At 33.5% G+C, this 22,920-nt stretch overlaps 2 protein-coding genes across 8 annotated transcripts in view; one reads left to right on the plus strand and one right to left on the minus strand.

Moving 5' to 3' along the window:
- The window catches only part of LOC117106533 (glyoxal reductase-like), a 36,595-nt gene that overhangs the window by 4,744 nt on the left and 8,931 nt on the right, over nucleotides 1–22,920 (plus strand). Inside the window, exons 5-10 of one of the 7 annotated variants that reach the window (XR_004445084.1) lie at nucleotides 508–599; nucleotides 1,229–1,327; nucleotides 1,814–1,907; nucleotides 2,322–2,480; nucleotides 5,758–6,714; nucleotides 8,057–8,111. Coding sequence is in view for 4 of the 7 variants with exons in the window: in XM_033247909.1 (XP_033103800.1) it covers nucleotides 508–599; nucleotides 1,229–1,327; nucleotides 1,814–1,907; nucleotides 2,322–2,467 (431 nt within the window). In the remaining 3 variants the exon portion in view is untranslated. Of the gene's footprint in view, nucleotides 1–507; nucleotides 600–1,228; nucleotides 1,328–1,813; nucleotides 1,908–2,321; nucleotides 2,680–5,757; nucleotides 7,802–8,056; nucleotides 8,112–20,770; nucleotides 20,905–22,920 lie in introns of those variants that run through there. The other 6 variants (XR_004445086.1, XM_033247909.1, XM_033247910.1 and 3 more) reach the window with 6 other exon arrangements.
- The window catches only part of LOC117106530 (centromere-associated protein E-like), an 11,665-nt gene continuing 5,746 nt past the window's right edge, over nucleotides 17,002–22,920 (minus strand). Inside the window, exons 10-19 of the mRNA XM_033247898.1 lie at nucleotides 22,225–22,341; nucleotides 21,921–22,034; nucleotides 21,401–21,508; nucleotides 20,718–20,876; nucleotides 20,404–20,602; nucleotides 19,658–19,798; nucleotides 19,338–19,495; nucleotides 18,911–19,065; nucleotides 17,944–18,698; nucleotides 17,002–17,079 (exon numbers count right to left, since the gene is read on the minus strand). Coding sequence (XP_033103789.1) covers nucleotides 17,002–17,079; nucleotides 17,944–18,698; nucleotides 18,911–19,065; nucleotides 19,338–19,495; nucleotides 19,658–19,798; nucleotides 20,404–20,602; nucleotides 20,718–20,876; nucleotides 21,401–21,508; nucleotides 21,921–22,034; nucleotides 22,225–22,341 — 1,984 coding nt within the window. The remainder of the gene's footprint in view (nucleotides 17,080–17,943; nucleotides 18,699–18,910; nucleotides 19,066–19,337; nucleotides 19,496–19,657; nucleotides 19,799–20,403; nucleotides 20,603–20,717; nucleotides 20,877–21,400; nucleotides 21,509–21,920; nucleotides 22,035–22,224; nucleotides 22,342–22,920) is intronic.

Raw genomic sequence — 22,920 nt, forward strand, 5'->3', positions numbered from 1 at the left:
TGTTATTTTATCTTCCCATCTTATTTTTAAAATTCTTCTCAGGCATTTATTTTGGAATATGTTAATTTGTCTTTCATCCATCTTTGTCATCTTCCACATTTAACAACTGCACAACAGCACTGGTTTTACGAGCTTCTTAAAAAGCTTTACCTTAGTTTTTCTGCTAATATTACTGCAATTCCATATTTGCTTGAGTTTGATAAATGATGTTCTTGCTTGCAAGGTAATATTAGTAGTGCATTAAATATTCTACATTTTACTACAATTGCATATTATTATTAGGGTGGCTATTTCAAGTATTATAATGTTTTAATCCATCTGTACCAAAAGTCTTTGACGCCATAATGAAATTAAAGATTGTATATGAGAAAGAAAAGTATGGTACTTTTAAAATATTGCCATAATTTTATATTACATTAAATGCTTGTCATACTAAAAGTGATATCAGAAATAAATAAAAATAGATTTATTAATTCTATTCTTTTTTTATTACTATACTATTACTAGGAAAAGTGAAAAGCATTGGTGTGTCAAATTATACCATTCGTCATCTGGAAGAACTTCTTTCTCATGCAGAAATACCACCGTCAGTCTTGCAAGTAAGTCACTCTGAAGCCAAATACACACTACGTCATATGCAGGTTGTATGCATGTTGGCCGAAAAATCCATGTTTGGTGGAGAAGATGGGGATTGAGAGTTTGTACACTGCAGAACAAACTCTTATTCCTTTTTTGCAAATTGTACAAGCTATAAAATCTCTTCAAAAATACTGTGCACTATAGTAACTTGCAGTTGAAAGACAAGCCTAGTAGCAATTGAATTGAACTAGGAGCCCATACTAAGGGGTCTGGGTGGTTTAGTGCACACAGTAACTACCACCTTTGTAGTTACTAAAGTTTCTTTCACAATTCTTATGTTCTATTTTTAAAATTGTGAATGTTGTAGATATCAGTATGAAATTCATATTATTCAATCAACTTTTATTTCAGGTATTACATCCATAAAATAAATAAAGTAAGCAGGTGTGCCGATGGAGCCATTGGCTTGAAAGTACAATTATCTATCAAACAAATATTAAACAATTTAAACTTGATTTTGATGTACTGTAGACAAGAAATTATTTTTCAGGATTTATTTTTTTATCTTTGTTAGCCAAAATATCAATTGTTTTTCAAGTGCAGATTGGTTTGTATTTGTAAATATTTAGCATTTATTAAATCTTCGCAGGTGGAGTTTCATCCATATTATCGTCAACAAGAACTGTTAGATTGGTGCAAAGAGCACAACATCAGGATGCAAGCCTACACTTCACTTGGGAAAGGAAAGGTAAGCAAGTTCAAGGGAAAGCTTAAGGTAAACAGACTTTCAAGCCAGCAGGGTATTCCAACTGTGGCACTTGTGGGACTTTAGCAACTTCAAAAAGAAAAGGTTGTTAACCAGCTGTATATAATAAAATGGTTCATTTCATCTTGTAAATAGCAAATTACTAGTGTTTTGTGAGATTTAAGTATAACAACAATTAGAAAGTTCATAATAATGATAATAATATCATATGTTAAATGTTATATAGCGCTTAAAAGCAACAAGGCCTCTAAGCGCTTCACATTACTACCCCCGGTCATTGGATTAAACACCTATGAACACAAACTCAAGTTCCCTGAGGGAGTGTTCCATAAAGTCGAAGCAGCTACATCAGCGCATTTTGGCATTTAACCATACCAGGTACCCATTTATACATCTCGGTGGAGAAATGCAAAGCAGATAAAGTTACAATGATAATATAGTTGTTGTTCTGTTTTATTGTGGATGTAGCTGTTACTGGATCCAGTTGTCATTCAGATAGCAAAAAAGCACGGGAAGAAACCAAGTCAAGTTCTCCTGAAGTGGGCAGTCCAACAAGGAATAGGTTCGTAATTATATCTAAATTTTATATTAACAGCTCCAATTTATACCTTTTGAATTTTACAAACTTTTTAACTTTTTACATTTAGTCAAAATGGATTTGAAGAAAGGTGCCTGGTTTTTATATAAAGACCCTTTCACTATGTTGTTTTGTGCACATTTTCCTAGGTTAAAATATACATGTGATTATAAAAATCTTTCGAGCTTTTCCAATGTTTCAGGATCACTTGTTATATTCAGATATTTGATTCTCCTCTTTAATTGAACTTTATTTAGTTAGCTTTTTCTTTGAAGTAGACTGGTATACTGTTTTTGTAGGAGAGGGTAAAGTGGGCTTTTTCTAAGTGGTATCAATATTCATTCAGTCTTTGTTCACTGTTTTAAGTTTTTTGGGGTTTTTTTTTTTTTTTTTTTTCAGGTGTGATTCCAAAGTCCACCAACCCAGAACACATTCAAGATAATTCTGCAATATTTGACTTTGAACTCTGTTCCCAAGACATGGACATGCTCAACGGTCTTCATAGCAACACTAAATATTGCTGGGATCCTTCTGACATTGCCTGATAAATAAATATTTGTAAGTTACAAGACATGTATTATGCGTAATGTTCATAGAACACAGTACAGTATATAAAGTTTTTTGATAGAACACAATATATGAAACTAGGGAGCACATCAAGGTTACATTGGAAGCAGTTTGTTATTAACAAAGCAAAAATCTTTATATACAGACAAATTTTAATGAAATACTTCCAACGTACACATCAAGTGTATGTGTGTATCTGGTTCTCATACACCTAAACTTTAAATTCTAACATCTCTGGATCTATTTATCCTAGGGAAGCCATTCAAAGACCAAATTAAAGCTTATAATGTGATCTACCAAAATGTAATATTAACTCATTTTTTATTTTCTAACGATGAGACCATTACCAAAGTCAAGAAGAACATAGCTTCAGTAATTTTCCTTCAGGAGGCTAATTAATTTAAGTAATCAAGTGTTTCAATGTACCCTGGTCTAGGGGCACATAGAAACGGTAATCAGTGTGCTTAAACATGGATAAAAACTATAATAATGCTAGCAGATCATTGGTTTTTCTTGAAAAAATTAATTTATTCATACAGTTTAATATAAAGTGTTGATACTATCAGGTGTAAACATTTTTTTTTATAGAATTACAGCCTTGAAATCTGAATTGTTTTTTATAGATGATTTGTAATTATAACACTAATGTTTTTCTGCTATTGAATGGTAACACTATTCACATTTCATCATCATCGCTATCACGTACAGTATGTGACAAATATAATTTTTGTCCCCATCTGTGCAGTCCAAATGAGCCCACTTGGTACACAAAGTGCAACAAAACCACTCCAAGCGTTTCTTCTTTGCTTTTGGTTCACTTGATTTTGCGCTTTTCTTTTTTCCTACCTTCTTCATCTCCCTTTCTTGTTTTCTATGCTGTTCTTCCAATTTATCTTTTCTGGTGTATCTGTTAATACCGCAGTTTTCATAGGTTTCCTTCTCCTTTCTGCGCTTTCTTTGGGGGTTCCTTTGGCAAAGGCCTAACCGCAACATGCAAAATATCAAGCCGACAAGAATTCTCTACAGTTTCTTCTTCCTGGCTTACACTGGGGCTAATACCTGGAGCTGAATTTTCATTTGTGCTTGCTGCAGTTGGTGCTACTGTTGAATTACTACAAGAGGCAGAAGTGCTTGGATTAGATGAAACAATTGTGCTTGCTATTAAGGTGCGACGACCTGGTGTGTCACATACTCAAGTCTGCTGTCGAGGTTGAACATCAATGTTCGGGCCAGTTGAGGCAGTGGTATCCTGAGATACCCTTGGACATTCTCTGTCTGTAGTGTCTGCTGGTGCGAATTCATGTTCCTCGAAGATGTGGCATAATGCCACATTTCCAAAAAGCATTTATAATGTTCGCTGGTGTTGTTGCTCTTGGCAATGCCTCTCTGCAAAGACCAGGAATATCATATATGCTGATTGTCTGGCCGGGATGGTTTCGCATTCATTTATCTTGCTCAGCATTTATGTATTTCTTCAATGCCCCATACACCCCTCTGCCTAATGGCTGTAGTTTATGTGATGTGTGAGGTGGGAACGACAGCATCACGACACCATTATCCTTAGCCAGATTCCAGACAGTAACTGACATATGGGACTGATGATAGTCTAACAATACAAAACAGGTCGTTCTTTACTTGGACGAACAACCTTAATAAAATGTGAGGTCGCACCACGAAATGAGACGCATTGTTGGTGAAATCATATTGAGATATTCACCAAAATAGGTCAATGGCAACATTTTTACAAAATTTTGATTTTAATGTTTTTGAATAACTTGATACTTATATTTTATGATTGTTTACTTTTTAAGTAAATTTTCTTATTAAAACAGTGTTCTCTTCGCATATACTGTAATTCTAGTCCTATTATTTGTACAGGTTAGTTTATCTTTGAGGCCGATTTTCTCAAAACCTGGTTCTCATACACCTAAACTTTAAATTCTAACATCTCTGGATCTATTTATCCTAGGGAAGCCATTCAAAGACCAAATTAAAGCTTATAATGTGATCTACCAAAATGTAATATTAACTCATTTTTTATTTTCTAACGATGAGACTCATTTTGTAGTGAGACCTCACAAATGTTCCATGAAAACCAGGAAGTCACTTTCAGTCATCCATCCCGACAAATTGGCTGTACCGACACATCTGATTGGACCATTACGGATGAAATGAGGCTTAAAATGAACTCTGGGAAAAATAAACATAGAAGGAACTGCATTCCCTGTGGCGCTTACCACCTCACACATCGTAACAAGGGTACCGCGTTCACCAGAGGTTATCGATCCCACTTGTTTGAGGCCTTTCTGGGCTACAACTTTTCCACCTTTCTGAACAGTAATGACACTGGTTTTGTCGACATTTCAAATATCTGACGCTTGAAAATAGTACATGTCTATAACATCAGCAAGCGTGTCAAAAAACATATTTACATTGAACTGGTCAAAGCTTTGTAGCTCTTGCTAGGCTGGTTGCCTCTGCTGTCCTCACACTTATGTCTCTTTTTCTCTTCATGAAACCAGAAAATCAGTCAGGGCCAGCCATTTTCTTCTCTTGCCAGGGTTCTGGTATAACTAACTTAAAGGCTTCAGCATATTCAAATGCAAATTTCTTTACTTCAGTGGTTGATAGCCCAAAAAATATAGCAACTGTCTTTCTTGTTCCTCTGTGAACTCTTGGCTGGGCTTAGCATATCTAACATTTGTTTTTTCTAGGGCTTGCCACACCTCCTCTGCCTTACTCATGGGTCCAGCTACAAAAAAAAATAGGAAACAAAAAATATTTGTTTTCAAATATTATTATTATTATTATTATACTATTATTATTGTTACTATTATTATTATTGTTATTATTGTAGTCATTCTTCAGTCACTGTATGAAAGCAATAATTAAATAATCAATATTAATACATTAAATAATAATTATGGATATAACACTGATAAAATATTTTTAATAATAAAGCCACATTAACCTACCAGTATTAAACCTTTTTCACCAAACGACTCAAAGTTACATGAATAATGCCATCAAAATCAGCTACTTCAGACCTCACAGAACTCTTTAAAGAACTCTGCCCTGTCAAGAAATAACCTCTCAACTGCATATAGCAAAGTTTTGAGATAATCAACAAAACGTGTTATTGTGTTAGCTCTTCCCATGTATAGATAACAGGATTATGATTTCCACACCTTTTAGTAGATTGTATAACTACTATATATTGTGTAAAATGTTTTATTAAAATTTCTCAATATAATATTAAATATGTCAGATTTAATGTTTTTTTCATGACATTCTGGGTCAACTACATGTAAGAAAATCACGAAAGACTCAACTCAACTGCATTTGTCATGGAAGAATCCACTCAACTACAAAATTTATTCAAAAGGTACTAAATTAACGTAAACATATATACAAAACACTTTATATAACTTCATATTCTTGATCATGAGACTTTAGTTGATATAATCTTAAACTTTGTGGTATTTTTTTATAGCTAGGCCCCCCTAGGTCATTTTTTTTTTCTACACACGTATCCATATAGAATAGCAGTGCGAGACGTACCCAGTAATGCTTTGCGCGAAGCACCCCCTATTGTCAAAAATTCTCTAAATTTGTTTACGTTTGAAAAACCGTTACTTCCACCTACCTTCCCCAAATTGGTACGGCCCAAGCAGATGTAAAACAAGTCATAGGTGGTGCCTAGGCTTCCTCATAAATTTAATTATTTATTAATATATTTTTATTCACGAAAAATACAACATTAGCATAATTATTTTAAAAATAATACTTAATAGTATATAGTGAGTATTTTTTGGGAAAAATCGGGAAAAAAAGTGCAATAATTATAATTTTAAATTTTTATTATCTAAAAGTTTTTTGGTTATGGGTCATGGTATTATTGGAAATAGGGTAGGATAAACTATGAAATGGAGACGGTCATAGCTGGGAAATAATTCATAGGTTGCTGCTTTAGCCTCTTGAAAAAGGATGATTTCATCATAAAAGATGGGGATTTAAACCAGGGAAAACATGGTTTTACCGTGATTTTACCGAACATATTGTGTTATTGTCGCCATCAAAATTATCTATGAAGACAAGATGGTATCTAAACACATTTAAACCAATGTTTATTTTGTATGTTATGCCTTGATCGAACAATGAACACGAGGATAATCCCATGTGCTTGGGTTGACAATGCTGGTTTTCTTGTCTACATACAATATTGGTGAGTATATTTTCACTTTAGTTTTGGATACTTTGTATTTTAACTTTGTATATAAATTTGAATAACCTAAATATAATTTAATTTGAGTTTTAAGTGAAGAATTCTAATTTACAATTATTTGTGATTAATTGATTTCCCCATAAAAGAGGAATGGAATAGGCCCACGCAATGCGTGGATGTGCGTTTTGTGTTGTACTATTTTTATAATAGGGGAGTTTAGTTAAATAATTGAATTTGTATACTGTAGTAGTAATAACTTTGTTTCCATTTGCAGTATTGTAATTTGTATCATGTCACTTTTTTACAGCATTCAATATAATTCAGTTACATACAGTAATAATTGTATTCAGGAATTCATTCAATTATTATTAAACTAAAAATGCTGAAAATTATTCCTTATGACACCATTCAATGATTCAGTAAGCAAGTTTATTTGGATTTTTTTTTTATTCAAGCCAGATTCAAGACTGAAAAGTCATTTTATTTTGTCATACATAAGTTATTAAGAATAAATTTTATTTCATACATAAGTGTACATATTATAATTTCCTGAGACTTAATTAATATAAAATAATAGCAACACACATAGACAACTGATTATAAGTCAATCGTGTTGTCATCATTGCAACTTCCCACTGTTATCTGCCTATCCCCCACAGTCCACTCATTTTTTAATTAGTGGACACTTAGCTTGATTTTTTTTAGGTGCATGTGCAAAGAAAAATAAATTCTCATTTGTAAAAGGGCTCCAACCCACAGACTAGTGATTAACAAGCTTAGGTCTAATTAGAACCCTAAGAAAAATTACTTAAAATTCACTAGTATGAACAATTAAGGAATTCATTCAGTCGATGGACCCTCATAGACAAAACAAACTTCATGCTTCATAGGAATATTCTAGACCTATTTTAAAGACTCAAGGAACAAAGGTAGATGTAAGCCTACGGCCAGGCATGCACTGACCAAAATCAGTGACTGTTTTCTCCCTCGAATACTGAAATGTTTATTTTTTTGACAAATGTCTATCAAAATAGCATTACAAACAAGTTCTTTCTAACACAATGCAAATTATAAGAGTTATTCATCGTATCCGTACTGTACTGCTGATGTGTAGTTAACATGTACAGCAGGAGCACAAATCAGCATACGCACAGCTAAATATAAATACGCACAGAGTATACTGATCATATCACTATAGCAACCGATGACTGCTACAATACAATATATATTATTTTTATTATAATATTGAAAAATTTTATTTCATGCACATTTTATTCATTTATACTGTACAATTTCTCTATTCTTCATTTGACCTTGATTTTATTTCTGGTCTTGCCCGTAGGGTAAGTGGGCTACAGGAAACCCAGTGACTCTTCATGACAGAGAAAAGCAGCACATCTAGATGTGTATAAGAGACATATTGCTGTCTGCTTCATTAAATTTTTTGAGGTCTTGTTTGATTGTGGCTAGTGTCCTCTCTTCACCATCTTGTGTCTTGGTTGCCAAGCAATAAAGGCAAAAGTGACGACCTACAGTCAAATTAGAAAATAACATGAAGACAGTGTTATAAAAGATGATATATAATTTATTAAATGCATTCATGCAATAAATGATGTTTTAATAACAGTTAATAAAAATGTGTTATCTGCATGATGACTCCAAAATATACAATCAACTAGCATACAGGTAATATCAAATATTATGGAATAATGCTGTCAAAAATTTGACATGGGAGAATGTACAATATCCAATTATTTAAGAAACACTTTTCATGGATTTGACTTATTTTAAAGTGCAGTACTGACCACTTGCTCCTGATAATCCGTAAATACGACATTCGTATTCATAGTCTCCAAACGCAAACAGGTGCATTTCTTTCCCACTGAAAAAGAGTATCATAACGTGTTAAATCAAGTAAATTAACTTAATTTACAGGTACTTAGTTTAATCACCATGTTTAAAATTATTTGATCAAATTAAATTGCAATTTTATTGCAGTAATTTATACCTACTTCCAAATCATCGATTTGAGGTCTTCTACCTGTTGCTTTATCCTCGCTATACCGGTTTTCAAATTGTACGTGCAGTCACCCGCTTCCCAAATAAATATAGTGACTGTATTCTGCAAAGAGTTCGGATGCTCAACCTTTCCAATCTGGACCATAAATTTGAATGTCCCTCCACCTTTGTCTCCACCTAGCTTTAGCTATATTTGGTTATCTGGAATTAATCCATTATGCCAGGTGAGTAAATCAAGGCTGAAAAATAAACAAAACAAGTTGTTAATTAGAATAAAACCATTAAATATTTTTGGAAGAGTTAAACTGTAGACTTTCGATATTTACCTGTCTAGTTCGTCTAGCATTTCCCGAACTTTTAACAACTACAAGTGGGACATTAGTCAATAGCATTTCTTCTGTTTTCTCGTCCTTTACCAAAAGGGGGAGATATTCTTTTAGCAAGTTGTCATTGATTACTCGGCTCTCCTGTCTGTGGATGCTGGCCTCACTCTTGCATTGTATCTGATATTTTGCTAACCATCTAGTAGAATCAAAATATAAAACTGGATGAATATAAAATTCTGTAATGTATCGCTGAGCAAATTTTTTTTGAAGCGCTTATGTTCACTTGCTTACCTTTTCAATACTCTCGTTCTTGTTCTACTCAGACCCAAATGTGCAAGATGTCACCATGTGGCATCCGAAAGGGGGTACGAAGTATGTCCTTTAGTTCGCATTGCAGACCCGAAATTTCATGGTGATATTGCTCATTGGTTGCTTCTTCGGATCCGCTAATCATCGAACGGAATTTCTTGACCTGAGAAGGAAAAAAAAAAACCAATATTTTATGGAAATTTAAAAAATTAACTTATACTGCATAAAATATATAACAGAAAAAAAAAATGTTATTTACTTGATTTGTTCTTTTGTCTTTAGTTTTTTTCGATGCTGCATCTGATTCTACTCTCACATTTGGAATTTTTAAATATCTGATTGTCTGAAAGAAGGAATTTAATTTATAAAATTATAAAACTTCCATATTATAAAAATTAAGTACTATAGTGTTAAGCCGGGCACTCACTGCGTCATATGACCGTCGCACGACAAATCCAACTCCACTACGTGGATTGTCGGTAGCAGTCTGAACGGATCGTCACTAAAAATGATCCATTGTGCGCACGTCGTCGCGTTGCGTTCTTCATAGAATCACATCTGCCGACGACCATCAAGCACAGTGAGTGCCCGATCTTACATTTGCTTCTTTTAATTCCATTTGCTTTTGCTTCGTGGAAACATGAAAGAAGTTACATCACCTTTCCCCTGATGTAAATGTCACCACCCCATCTTTTGATTTCCTCGATTTTTGTTGCATGAGATGGTGACCTAAATTTTCCATCTCACTTGTGATAGGAGCATCCAGAGGCTGTTGAAGGATGACTTGAACGGAATCGTTGGTATGTTGTTTAGCATAAGTGTGTTCTTGTTGTAAGACACATACATGTGTGTTACATTGTTGACATTGCAACTGACATTGACACGTATTACATTTTACAATAACTGACATGTAACATTGTACAAACAGATCAGGTACAGCAGTGACAGACTCGTAATGTGATTCAACTGAACAAGACGGACACGACATTACATCATTTATCTACAAAAAATGACTGAACACACGCTTTGCAAGCAACATGGTGACACAGTAACTCAACAGGACATACACACACTTCATTACAAACACAACACATGAATGGACTCAAAGAACCAATGATGGTGTAGGAATCTGGAATGTTCATAAGCATGGTATCAAGGTATCAATTGAGGAGAAATGTGTGGCAACTGATGATGTATGTGCCATCCTTCTCTTGCACTCTGGTGCTCCTAAACTTCTCTTCATTTTTTATGTGCCATCCTTCTCTTGCACTCTGGTGCTCCTAAACTTCTCTTCATTTTTTTTGGCCGCCCACCTATGTGAAAACAATATTCAAACATCATTATTAATTAAAATTTACCAAGGTATAAACATTATTAAATAAAAATGCAAAGGAATGTTTGAACTTGTAATTGTGTGCCAATTTAGTATTAAAAAACTATATATTTTTTCATTGTAAAATTATTTCAACAATATCTATGGTATATATCATGCACAGAGGATTACAAATGTTTCATTAATATTTTGTTGATAAGCTATTTAAATAATTTATTAATATTTTTTAATATTTTTTAATTATTTAAAATGAAAAAAAAAAAAATATGACAACCTTTTTTAAATATGTCATTGCAAACCTCGCACGTTCCGACTCCCCTATGTGCAGGCCATTCCTTCAGTTGAACATTTTTTTTCTGGACTACAAGCTTAATGTAGCAGAGATTACAGAATGATTGAGGATACTGTTTAAATCACTGTCTCTGCTAACACCAAGTTGTAGCCAGTATTTGTTCACATCTTTACTCCTTCCACCATCTTTGTTAAGTTTCGTGCCACACAATCTACAGAGTGTTGATAAAACATTTTTATGTTTTTCCATAAATCTGTAAAACAAATATAATAATAATAATAATAATAATAATAATAATATATTTATTTATTGTGTTGTTAAGTTGATAACTATTTTGTAGTATGACAAAAATGTCATGAAATTATGGTATTTGAGCTCAAGTTTGTTTTTTGTTATATTTTATACTAGCCTGGCCTATTATTACTTTATTTTTATTATTATTATTATTGATTTTATTATTATTATTATATTGTACTGGAATCTAGAAATGCAATAAAAGACATAATTTTATAAGAATACTATTTAAAACTGTTGCTGAAGCTGCTAAGTTGCCTAACATGGCCTATGTGCAAAATTCTATATTTTAATGGACCCAAATAATTGGATAAAATAACCTTCAATAATACTTTAAAACTAATTATTTCCCGTGTCTAACTTGGTCATTTCAACTGAAGAGTAATAAAAATTCAATATAAAAAACTGTTTTCATTACAAAAAACTCTGTCTAAAATATTATAAGCTAATTACTCATCATTAATTATCAATTAGCCAATAAGGAATACAGGACTGTGCTATGTAATTTAAATGGTAAATACTACAATATATTTTATGATTAGAGGAGAATATAAAAAAAGAATTTAACTGTGAATAAGAAATAATTACATATTTTAAAAGTACATATGATACTTATTAATTTTTTGACCTGTTTGCGCATATACTCTGTATTGTATATTATATTATTCTGTGTTAACAATCGATCTGCCACTGCATCTGTTGGGATATTATTCCAGAATGCTGTCTGTTTTCTGGCATTAAATTTAACAAGTGATATTTTTTATAGCTAGGCCCCCTAGGTCATTTTTTTCCAACACTGTACAAGGCGTTCAAACCCAATTTAACTGCATGTGCCTGTTCGGCTAGGTGTGAGCTAGGCCTAGTCTAGGCTAGTTGTGGTTAGCCAATAAGGAATACAGGACTGTACCATGTAATTTAAATGGTAAATACTACAATATATTTTATGATTAGAGGAGAATATGAAAAAGTATTTAACTGTGAATAGGAAATAATGACATATTTTAAAAGTATGATACTAATTAATTTTTTTACTTGTTTTGTGCCTTCTGTATCGTATATCATATTATTCTATGTTAACAATCAGATCTGCAACTGCGTCTGTTGGGATATTGTTCCAGAAAGTTTGTCTGTTCACTGGCATTAATTTAACAAGGTTTTGCACAATGCCGTCTTTTTTGTCTTGAGCAATTCCTCTTGGTACTTGCCTTTGATCAAATTTCTTCTTGTTTAGTATGTTTTCTATTGCTTTCTTTTTCAAAAATTCACCATGCTTATACTCTGTGTCAAGATGAGATTCTTTCCACTTGATTGCAGTTTCTCCCCTCGTGAATAGTACTTCTTTTACATTTGCTAGTTTTGGCTTGTTGGTGTACGCAACAGTGCTTATGCAGTGTTCGTAATTATTAAAATCGCTATACTTCATTGGTGCTGCTCGTCCACATGCATTGATCACAGACTCAAAGTCTGTAGAGTCAAACACTTTACCACGCCGCTTCATTTCCTTCTCTACCTTGGCATGAAAGCTGTCACAGCTCATGAATGTATGCCCGGATTCCAAATATTTTAAACTTATCTGCTGTAGAGCTTTTGTGTTGTTCACCGTAGCAACCAGTGCTGTGTATAAAGTCCAGTTTTTATTTTGTGCTCCACAGTTGTCAACCCATATAACAACTTTTCCTTTGTCTCGAATATCAGAAGATTCTAAAAATTTAAATGTAGCTACTTGCCACATCACTTGCACTCCTGCCGCTGTCACTTCCATTCCAGATTACACCAACTGGTTTGAGTGTGTCTCTCTGTTTCTTACCCAACGGAGCAAAGGTCTCATGAAACTGCACCAGCCTCCTTGTAAAAACACATGTCTTGATGCTTTCCATCCTTGGGAGCATGATAACTTTTTCCATATGGGCTGATACTACAACTTCGTCATCTAACAATCGCCTTTCCTTGTCCTGGTATTTCTTTCTGGCAATACTAGCCCTTTCCAAATGTGCTTCATGGTCCATAGTAAAATGTTATACTTATTACTACGGGTGACTTAAGATGTATATAATAGCATAACTCACCTAAATCGCCACTGGCTCGTAGTCCAGGTGAAAGTTTCTTCAGTAGATACGGTTTGTAGAATTCAGGTTATGTTATCAGTGCTATCGTCAAATCTCAAGTGACACTTACCCTTCAGTCTATGGTTGGGATGGTGACGTCATCCCAGGGCGCAACGTCGTAGGTCATGACCGCCCTTACACATGGGATCATGTGATCTCCAGAGTCTATTGATCAGGTGACTCCCAGCTGACCGGCACTACACTGTCCATACGGTCTCTACAATCTTAGTTGTCGGTCTTGTGATTGGCCTTGTGCTCACATACTTCACATTCCTTTACCGAGTCCTTTACCATTGTACGGTAACTCTGGTATTTACAAATACCTGGATTTGTTAACGCAAAGTCCTCATACATCATAGTAATGTTTATATCTGGAGGTAAGTACAGTCGGTTAGGGCATGTTCCCTTCTGTAATGTGCAATGCATGGATGGTACGACATAATATGTTTCTTCATTTTCTCTTTTTTTCATCGGACAGCTTATGGGCATGGTTCCCATGTCGACCCCGTCAGTCCTTAGGCGCAAACATTCCAATTCCTGTTCCATCGATTATTTTAAACAGCCATGTTATTACATTATTGCTTGACGCTTTGAAGCTTAATGTGGTCAGAAAGAAAGTGCAGCATACTTGGATCATTTCATTTTCGTCGGTGATCATTGAATATTTAAATGTGTGTTTGCGGGGATTGACGACATTGTGATCTTTTCATTTCGGTACAGATGCCTCAGTATGGCTTAACAACCATACCCTTTGTTGTTCCAATGACATCCACCAATATTCACTGTTTATGGCATCCCTCTGATCGTTGCTAATTTTTTTTGTGCATCATCACCTATCAGGGTGAGAAACGTTGCTGTCTTGTGGGCTTTGGATTTTTTGTCCTTCCCTGTCCCCGTCATATACAGTTCAAATCTTTGGATAAACAATCTGTAGTTTTCAGCTGGGTTTCCTTCAAGAGATAAGCCCTTTGGTGGATCTATTTTGTTCATCTTGGCTTCAATTTATCCCTTTTCTGACACCATGTGAAATGAGTACGTCAATCAACAACCATTTTGTGTAACAAACTGTTTTATTCAAAACCAACTATAGATGGCGCCATGACCAAATGCCAATACTTCATAACAATAATTCATAACAATACTTCACAGTCAGCAGTTACAGTAGGTACTTGTATACCATGGTGGAATTAGTTTCTCCCCTTCCTCCATGGGTATACTTATACAGTACATGCTTTCTTTGACAAATTTAGGGTTAAGCTACGTTCAAATCAAAGCCCGGTCCAGTGCCTGGACAAAAACTTGCGAAAGATAGGTTCAGTGGTAAAGAATAGGACCGTTCACATCAAATTCGTACAATTTCCAATCCGGACTCCGGATCTGGAACGATGGATGTGAGAGCCATTTGTATAGTGAAATCATACATTTTTTTTCCTTGGACCAATCAGCAACAAGCTTGGTTGGTTCGGACTAATCAAACGCATACGGTCTTAACCCGAATAATCGTGTTCCGTGCGCGATGTGAACGCAGCGTTCAAAAAACGTAAAACAACTCACAATTTTTTGTCCAGACTCCGGACCGGATCAGGGCTTGATGTGAATGTAGCTTTAGAGCCTGCATGCTTTCCCAGATTGCCTACCAATGAAACACTGCTAATGATGTTGCCTAGTTTTTGCAAGTATGTGTTTCTGAATCAATGCAGCTTTCTGAGCAGTGATGCTACAGAGTGCAGCTGTGTTAGTTGAGCATTCTACCATGAACTCAAAGAAAGGATATAAACCTTACATCTAAATTGGGGGGGGGGGGTTACATCTTTTTCAGCAGATGCTAACACTGTTCTTGATCTTTAAACTTAACATATTTTGTTAAATTTCCATGGTATGAGTATGTTAACACTTTCCATACTATGTAAACATGATAAAAAAGTAGTGTAATATTAATCATTTTATTTATAAATGTATAAATACATAAAATTTCATCCAATGAGTAAAATTTGTAAATGTATTATTTTTATGCTGATAAAATTATCAATGTACAATAATATCATTTTATTCATTCATATATGTATGTTCATTCAAAAGTATATAAATTTTAAACATTTTATATTTTAAGCTCATAAAAAAATGTTAGGTCAGTATATAAATTCAGTGTAAAATTCAGTATTCAGTTTAATACATTGTATGCATCCAGATACTTTTAAACTATTCGGCGATACGAATTTGCCATTAGGGTGCTACGGTATTCTTTGCTCTGCTGTTCGTCCAATATGTCATCGCTGTCACATTTTCTGTCAAATTAATTGAAATAGTAAAAATTATTATTAATAAAAAATATTTTTATATGTGTCCATGTTGATTTAACTGTATTTTGTAGTATATATATAGTTTAAAATATTATATAATATATTTTGTCACACTACAAGCTAACACAAAATAATATGTATGCATTAGTTCATGAGAAATTCAAACATTGTTCGCACCAAGGTTCTTAAGCACTTTTTGTGTAGTAAAGGATACAAAAGACCTTGACAACAAAGTTGTGCAATGCAAAATAAAAATTCACAAACTAACAAACTGTTTTGTGTTCAGTTTGTGAGTGACGATTTAATATTTATATAAATGTCCATTAATATACTGTTAACTATTTTATTATTTAGTACATTCACTATTGTCATTGTTTTATTCACAAAGTAATGATACATACATTTTGGTAAATAATATGTGTTGATATCTAGTAATGTATGTTGAGTGTTTATTCTTGCTCACTGTATTGTTTATCTGCATAATGGCAAAGAACTTAAATAGCAGAAGAATGAGCTGTTCCGCGTATTTGCATTAAAATTTATAGAACATCCGCCCTCCCGCGAGGGGGGTAAAATTTGACCATTTGACTAAGTGGAGAAACTACAGGAAACAAACCAGCATCTTTACCACTGTATTGACTGGGTAAAATTGCTCTCCGTGTACCCACGTTATGCATTTCGAACGGATGTTCCACTATATTGGGAAGCTGCTCTATCTTCTGCTATTTATTATCTTTAATAATGGTTTTTATAATGATATTAATTATATACAAATTAAGTATAGTGTTCTTTTATACGTATTTCTTTTAAGTATTGATTTACATCAAAACTGTGTCATACTGGATAATGATGATTCTATTAATTGGGTAACTCTGAATAAAAAATTAGCTAAGGCATGTATATAATGTAGATATTTGTTATTTTAGTGTGTGACATAATTTGGAAAGACCATTAAAAATACATGTTTCAACTTCTGTTAAGATAGAAAGTTATTGCTAATTTACAGGCTGTTACCATTCTTAAATTAATTACCATCCAATTGATGGCCTATGAAAATAATATATAGGAGCAGCAATATGCATTATGTTTTGGTAAATAAAATATTTTATTTTTCTAAGTTTTTAATGAAAGCTAAAATCTTACTACAAGGTAAGCAATTAAAATGTTTAATTTTCTTCAAGATAGTTAGTACAATGTTGCCTTAAAATATGTTTTTTTTTAAATACATTTAATTGGATGGTTCCTTGATTGAATCTGTAGTTTAGTGACAGATTATTTCTCCATGATTGAATTAAAAGTAGATAGAAACTCACAGTGACTCATTGGTGTCGTCTGTACTCTCGTCATCTGTGTGCTGGATTTGGTTTTCTGATTGGTCATCAGCCCCCTTGAAAATAAAAAAAATAATAAAAATGCCAATTACAAAACATTTTCAAGTAGCTTTCGATTGAGAACATAGAACAGGGGATACGGGGATATGTCACAAACGCAAAGACTGACACACCAATGTTTAATAGAGTACAGTCCTCAATGTGGCCTGAACGTACGCTCAGCTGACAACCGTTTTCAGGAGAAAAGTAACATACAACGTCCAGGCATGCGCAGTTAAATTAACATGTCATTACGTTCTACTTCTTTGCAGATCAAAAGCTCCCTATTGTGTGTGTGTTTAAGCCTCCGTCAAGTTATACAAATGTGTGCATGTTCTGCTGATCTGACAGTCTTTGTAAAGTAATTAGATGGAGAAACAAAACTCATCCTTTTTTGAAAAAAAAAAACAAAAAACAAAATGAACTAGAAAGAAGAATTAACTGCTGCAACTTAAAAGTATTGACATTTTTAATTATACAAGATACAAGATATATACTTCCATTGCATTCATCCATTGCCAAAGATATAGAAATACAATCAATCATATAAACTCCAAACCACCTTCAAACTATACTTTCCGTAGTAGAATCATTAAAATGCAACCAGTTCTAGATCACCTAAACCGGAGCATTCAAACTATACCTAATGCATTACAGAGTGGGATTGCTAAATTCCAAGGGCTGGAGCCTGCATACTCCACTATCCAAAGTTTTGTAAATAAGATGTAGGCCCACAAATCAAATTTAAAGAGCAGGTCCTTGACTATTAAATTAATTACATAGCACAGTGTGTGTTTACAGTACGATTCTGTAAATAGCTTTTAAAATATATTTAAAATCTAGCATTTGAATATGATAAAACAAGAGATGGCAATGACTACCTGGCTGGGATCCTTCGTAAAGATTACTCCTTTCTTGTTTGCAATCTCATTTTGTTGGTTTAACTGTCCTTGTAAGGTTTTTACATCCATCTTGTATGCACCTAATTTGATCTTAATGTCATTTGTAAAATTCTGTTCTGTTTTCATGGCATCTTGGTTATTACATCCTAGTTTTGATAGAGAAGTTCTCATCTGTCTTCTTGTACCATTTAGATCCTTCTTAAGTTGTTTGATCTTTAAAGAATTCTCTAACCTCTTTAACCTGGTTTCATTTACCAGATCCATGTTCTTTTTTATTGTCATCCTCTTGTTGTCAACCTTGTGTAGCTCCTCTTGTAAGTCTTGTTTCTCTTTTCTTAGTTGTTCAAGCTCTTTTCTAGCAGTGAGCAAATCTCTTGTGAGGGCCATATTCCTTTGACGCCAGCTGACAACACCTGCTGTGGCTTCCTCCCCACGCAGCTGGCTGTATGTGCAGTTCTTCAGCGAAAGGTCTGTTTTCAGCGTTTTGATGGTTTTATCGGACATTATCAAATCAGTCTCCAGTTCAGTAATGTGCCTGACAGTGATCTTACCTGCCGCAATGTCCGTCTTTATCTGGTGAAGATCGTCCTTTAAAGCTACCATCATTTTCTGCATTCTCACCTTATACTCTTGGTTGACTTCTTTGATAAAGTTTTTCTCCTTCTGGTGTTGGTTCTTTATTTTTTCAATAGTGTTTTCAAAATCCAAGAGAACAGCAGAGTTTTCCTCTGCATCTGAATATTAAAAAAAACAAGCGGTAAGGTTTATGGAACTTAGAGCACTGATCCAAAGCTGCATTGGTTATTTGTGTAGCACTTAGAGGCCTTGATGGCATGCAGTGTTATATAAGTTTATCTTATTATTATTATTATTATTATTATTATTATTATTATTATTTTATTAAGCAAATAAAGACAATTATGTTTAAAGAGACACTGGACTGTACCTTTACGGAACTTGTTGTTCTGTTCCATTATCTGATCCTTTTCCATACAGAGCTGTTTGTTCTTTTCTGTTAGTTCGTCTATTTCCTTACAAAACTTCTGGTTTTGTTCTGTTAGTCTGTCCATTTCTCTACTGAACTTGTTTTTCTGCTCCAATCTATTTAAAACAATTGCTCAAGCACAGTGACAATTTGAAATCAGGGTCATGGAACCATCACTTACACCATGCATTTTGGCTAATAAAAAGGTAAGTGCCGGGCTGAAATCCATGATTAAGGTATATTAATTTAAAAGTATACAGAGTGCCCTTTAAAAAAAACCATACATGTAGTTTGGGCTCTTGGAAAAATTATATATTCCCACTTCCCCACTTTTCCAATAAAAAATAGCTAACCATAAAAATATAAAAATCATTGAAGCATTTTTTACCTGTGGACAGTGGATTTGGTATCAGCCTGTTGTAGATCAGCAATCTTACTGATCAATCTGCCATTCTCCAGCTCAAGAAAGACAACCTTTGCAGTCAGTTCTGGATGAGCAAGCTGTTGGCTCTTCTTGCCACCTACAACCTTTCTAGCTCCTTCTCCCTACAAGTACAGTAATATAATATAGCTTAGGTTTTTGTTTCCACTAACATTCTAGTCCATATATAACTATCTGGAAATGTATTTGATTGATTGATTGATTGATTTTATTAGGAATTCAGAACATGGAAAAACTAAACATGCATAATATAACATACAATGTACCTCGTGAAGATGTTCCTTGACATCTTTAACCTCTTTCTTAGTCTCTAGTAGTTGATGTTGTAAGGAGGTGAGTTGATTGGTTTGTTTCAAGAACATCATCTTCATAGTCTCTTCCAGCTTCTGAGCTGAGCCATTTCCATTCTGAAACAATGCAGCAAAAAAATATATAAAACATAATACTGTGTAAAGGTTTAAAAAGATCACTTAACACAAATAAAGGTAAATTTACGACTGCATAAAACAGTGGATGAGCGAATAAGGGAATATAATAAAGGAAGCCTTTGCCAGGTGCTGTCATAGCATCGGCCTACAATACTAATTATTTTCTTGTGTTTTTTTTTTTAATTTTTTTATATTTTTTGTACCCTATACCCCTGTTTCATCATTGGTATTCCTAATTTTTGCTGCTTTGTTTATGGTCTTAATACCACATCTATCTGGCTAAAAGGTTAAATGTAGGGCTAATCTTTCAAATGATACCATTTTTATGGGCTTTTAAATGTTCATCAAAATCTTATTTCCCTTTATTAATTGCGTTCATTCATACTAACAGTTTAAAAGCAAATTTGTGTTACAAACTATATAAGACAAACATGATTTAAAAATCAAAAATTTGTATTGTTTCATGCATAAGACAAACACTTTTGCTATTTTAAGCCTTGTCTACATAATAATAATAATAAATAATAATAATAATAATAATAATAATAATAATAATAATAATAATACATGAGAATATACAGTACCTTAACTCTCTTAAGAGCTCCCTGCCCAAGTTCCACAGGAGGTTGCACATCAGAATGAAGATTAGTGTCAGTGATCATGTGTGATTCCATGCTAGGCTTTGCCTTGTCCATGCTGACACCAGATTTTAATTTTTCATCTAAGAGGGCATGGTTTTCTCTACTCAACTCCATTACTTTGCATTCCAAGTCCTGAATTTTTCTATTATGAAATTACAAATATACAGACAATCACTTAACAAAAGTAAAAGAATCTACACTGAATGTTTACTCCAAATAACAATAACAAATTTTTAATAAATAAAATAACCCATTACTTGACATTGTATGCCCCATTGACATCACTTGCATTCTTCTCCGTTTTCAAAAGGGATTCAAGATGTTGGCATTTTTTCTGCCAATCTGCCTCAGATATCTTGAGGGTGACATTCTCCTCCTGAAGATCATCAATGGTACTGTTCAAGGCTTGGCATTTTCTGCAGAGAATTGCCACAAGCAATGGGCAAAAGAATTACTGTAATGTTACAAAAAATAATAATAATATTTATAATGATGTTGATATTTAGGGGCCGTTCACAATTATTAACATTTTCACAAGTGTACAAACAGTACTCTTTTCCGGTACCCCTCCCTCCCCTCTGTAAGTGTACAAAAACCATTCTCCATTTTTTTATAAAGTCAACTAAAGCAATTTACTTGGTTGCTTAAAAATGATATCCATGGTTACATTATAATTTTACCATTTTTATGCATATGTAAAAGTGTACAAATTTGTCAACCCCCCTCCCCCACATATTGTACTATTTGTACACTTGTGAAAATGTTTATAATAATCCTTAATAATAATCAAAAAAATAATATTGATGATGAAAATTATTCCAATTTCATAGATGTAAAGGAGAAGAAAAAACACCAGCCTGTATACTTTTTATATAGTATATATATACAGTATATATATTTATATTAATCATACATAATTGTATTACTTATTATGTAATACCTATCCTTTTGATTCTGAAGATCAGAAATCATGCTATCCTTGGTGTTCAGGAGTTGTTTGCAGCTAGCAATTTCTGCTTCTAACTTTGTCTCCATTTCACCAACATACCTAGGGAACAGCAAACCAATTATTATAAACCATATGCATAATTATTATGTGTTTATCAAATTAGTAAAGAAAATAAGATAATAGTTGAATAAAGATGTTTTCAATTGATTGATTCACTGATATTTTAAGATATTAGTAATGGAATGGTAATAACAAACAGTAACAGAATTGACAATGATGATGGTGATCATAATAGTGATGATGATGTTGGCAATGATAATGTTGAAGATTACAACTATAAAGATGATGATGATCATGATAAAGATGAAGTTGATGATAATGATTATAATAATAATAATAATGATATTGAGGATAACATTGATGATGTTATCTAAGTGCTGTAGATACATAGAACCAACTACAGCTGTACAGTAACAGAAGGAGTCCCATGTTATACTATACAGTACTGTACCTTTCCTTCTCATTTAACTCTGCAGCCAAATTCTCCTTGGCATCCAGAAGGTCTTGGAATGAGGTGTTCTTTGCTTCTAAGTCACTGATTTTCTTCTCCATTTCTGCTACTTGCCTTATAAACCATTATTAAAATAAACAAAAAAATATAGTTTTCCCATCATGAATCCTCTTTTCGTTTTACATTGCAATTTGTTTGTCACTACTCCAAAAACTATATAAGACTGGGATGTAGAATCGTAATTTCACCCTGTAATTTGGAGTGTAATTTGTTGTTGTGTATGAAATATCCAAACTGACAATACCTCTTTCTATCCTCTTTCTGCACTTCAGCTAACTCCTCTTTAGTGTCTAAGAGTACTTGGAAGCTCTTGTTCTTTGCCTCTAGCTCTTGGATCTTGTTCTTCATCTTGGTTACTTGGCTGAAACAAGTATTAAAGCAGGAATAAAAATAGGCTCTCAGAGGGAGCATGTGTATAATTGCCTTATACTGTATTATGTTTACTAAATTATCTGCATGATGATTCGGATTAAGAAGTTCGTAATTGTTTACTTCTGCAAACAAAGTTTTGGTTTCAGATGTTTAGGTAAACCAAAGAGTTAAACGCTTGGTCTCCAAGTTATGTTGTTGATATGCAATCCTCCTATTATCTTATTGTATCTTGAATAATACTACCATGATCGAGAGGGCATCCTTTAAAGACAGTAAAAGGCATTCGTATCGATCAAACATGTGCTGCATCTCTATGACTCATGTTTGAGTTTTGAACGCAATTTTGTTCGAGTTCCGACTCTATTTGATTTCTGATAGGGCGCCCCCTACCTTGAGGTAGTGTTCACAATTCATAATTTTATTTCACTCAAAACGAAGTGAGTCTAGTAAGCAAAAAAGGGAACATGTCCCTGTAAAAGATGCCAACCAGAGAAACAATGAAAAAGGCAAAGACATAATAATAATAATAAAATAATAATAATAATAATAATAATAATAATAATAATAA

Source organism: Anneissia japonica, unplaced genomic scaffold (assembly GCF_011630105.1).
Source record: "Anneissia japonica isolate Jap-2015-1 unplaced genomic scaffold, ASM1163010v1 scaffold11799_len232112_cov184, whole genome shotgun sequence".
Classification (NCBI taxonomy): domain Eukaryota; kingdom Metazoa; phylum Echinodermata; class Crinoidea; order Comatulida; family Comatulidae; genus Anneissia; species Anneissia japonica.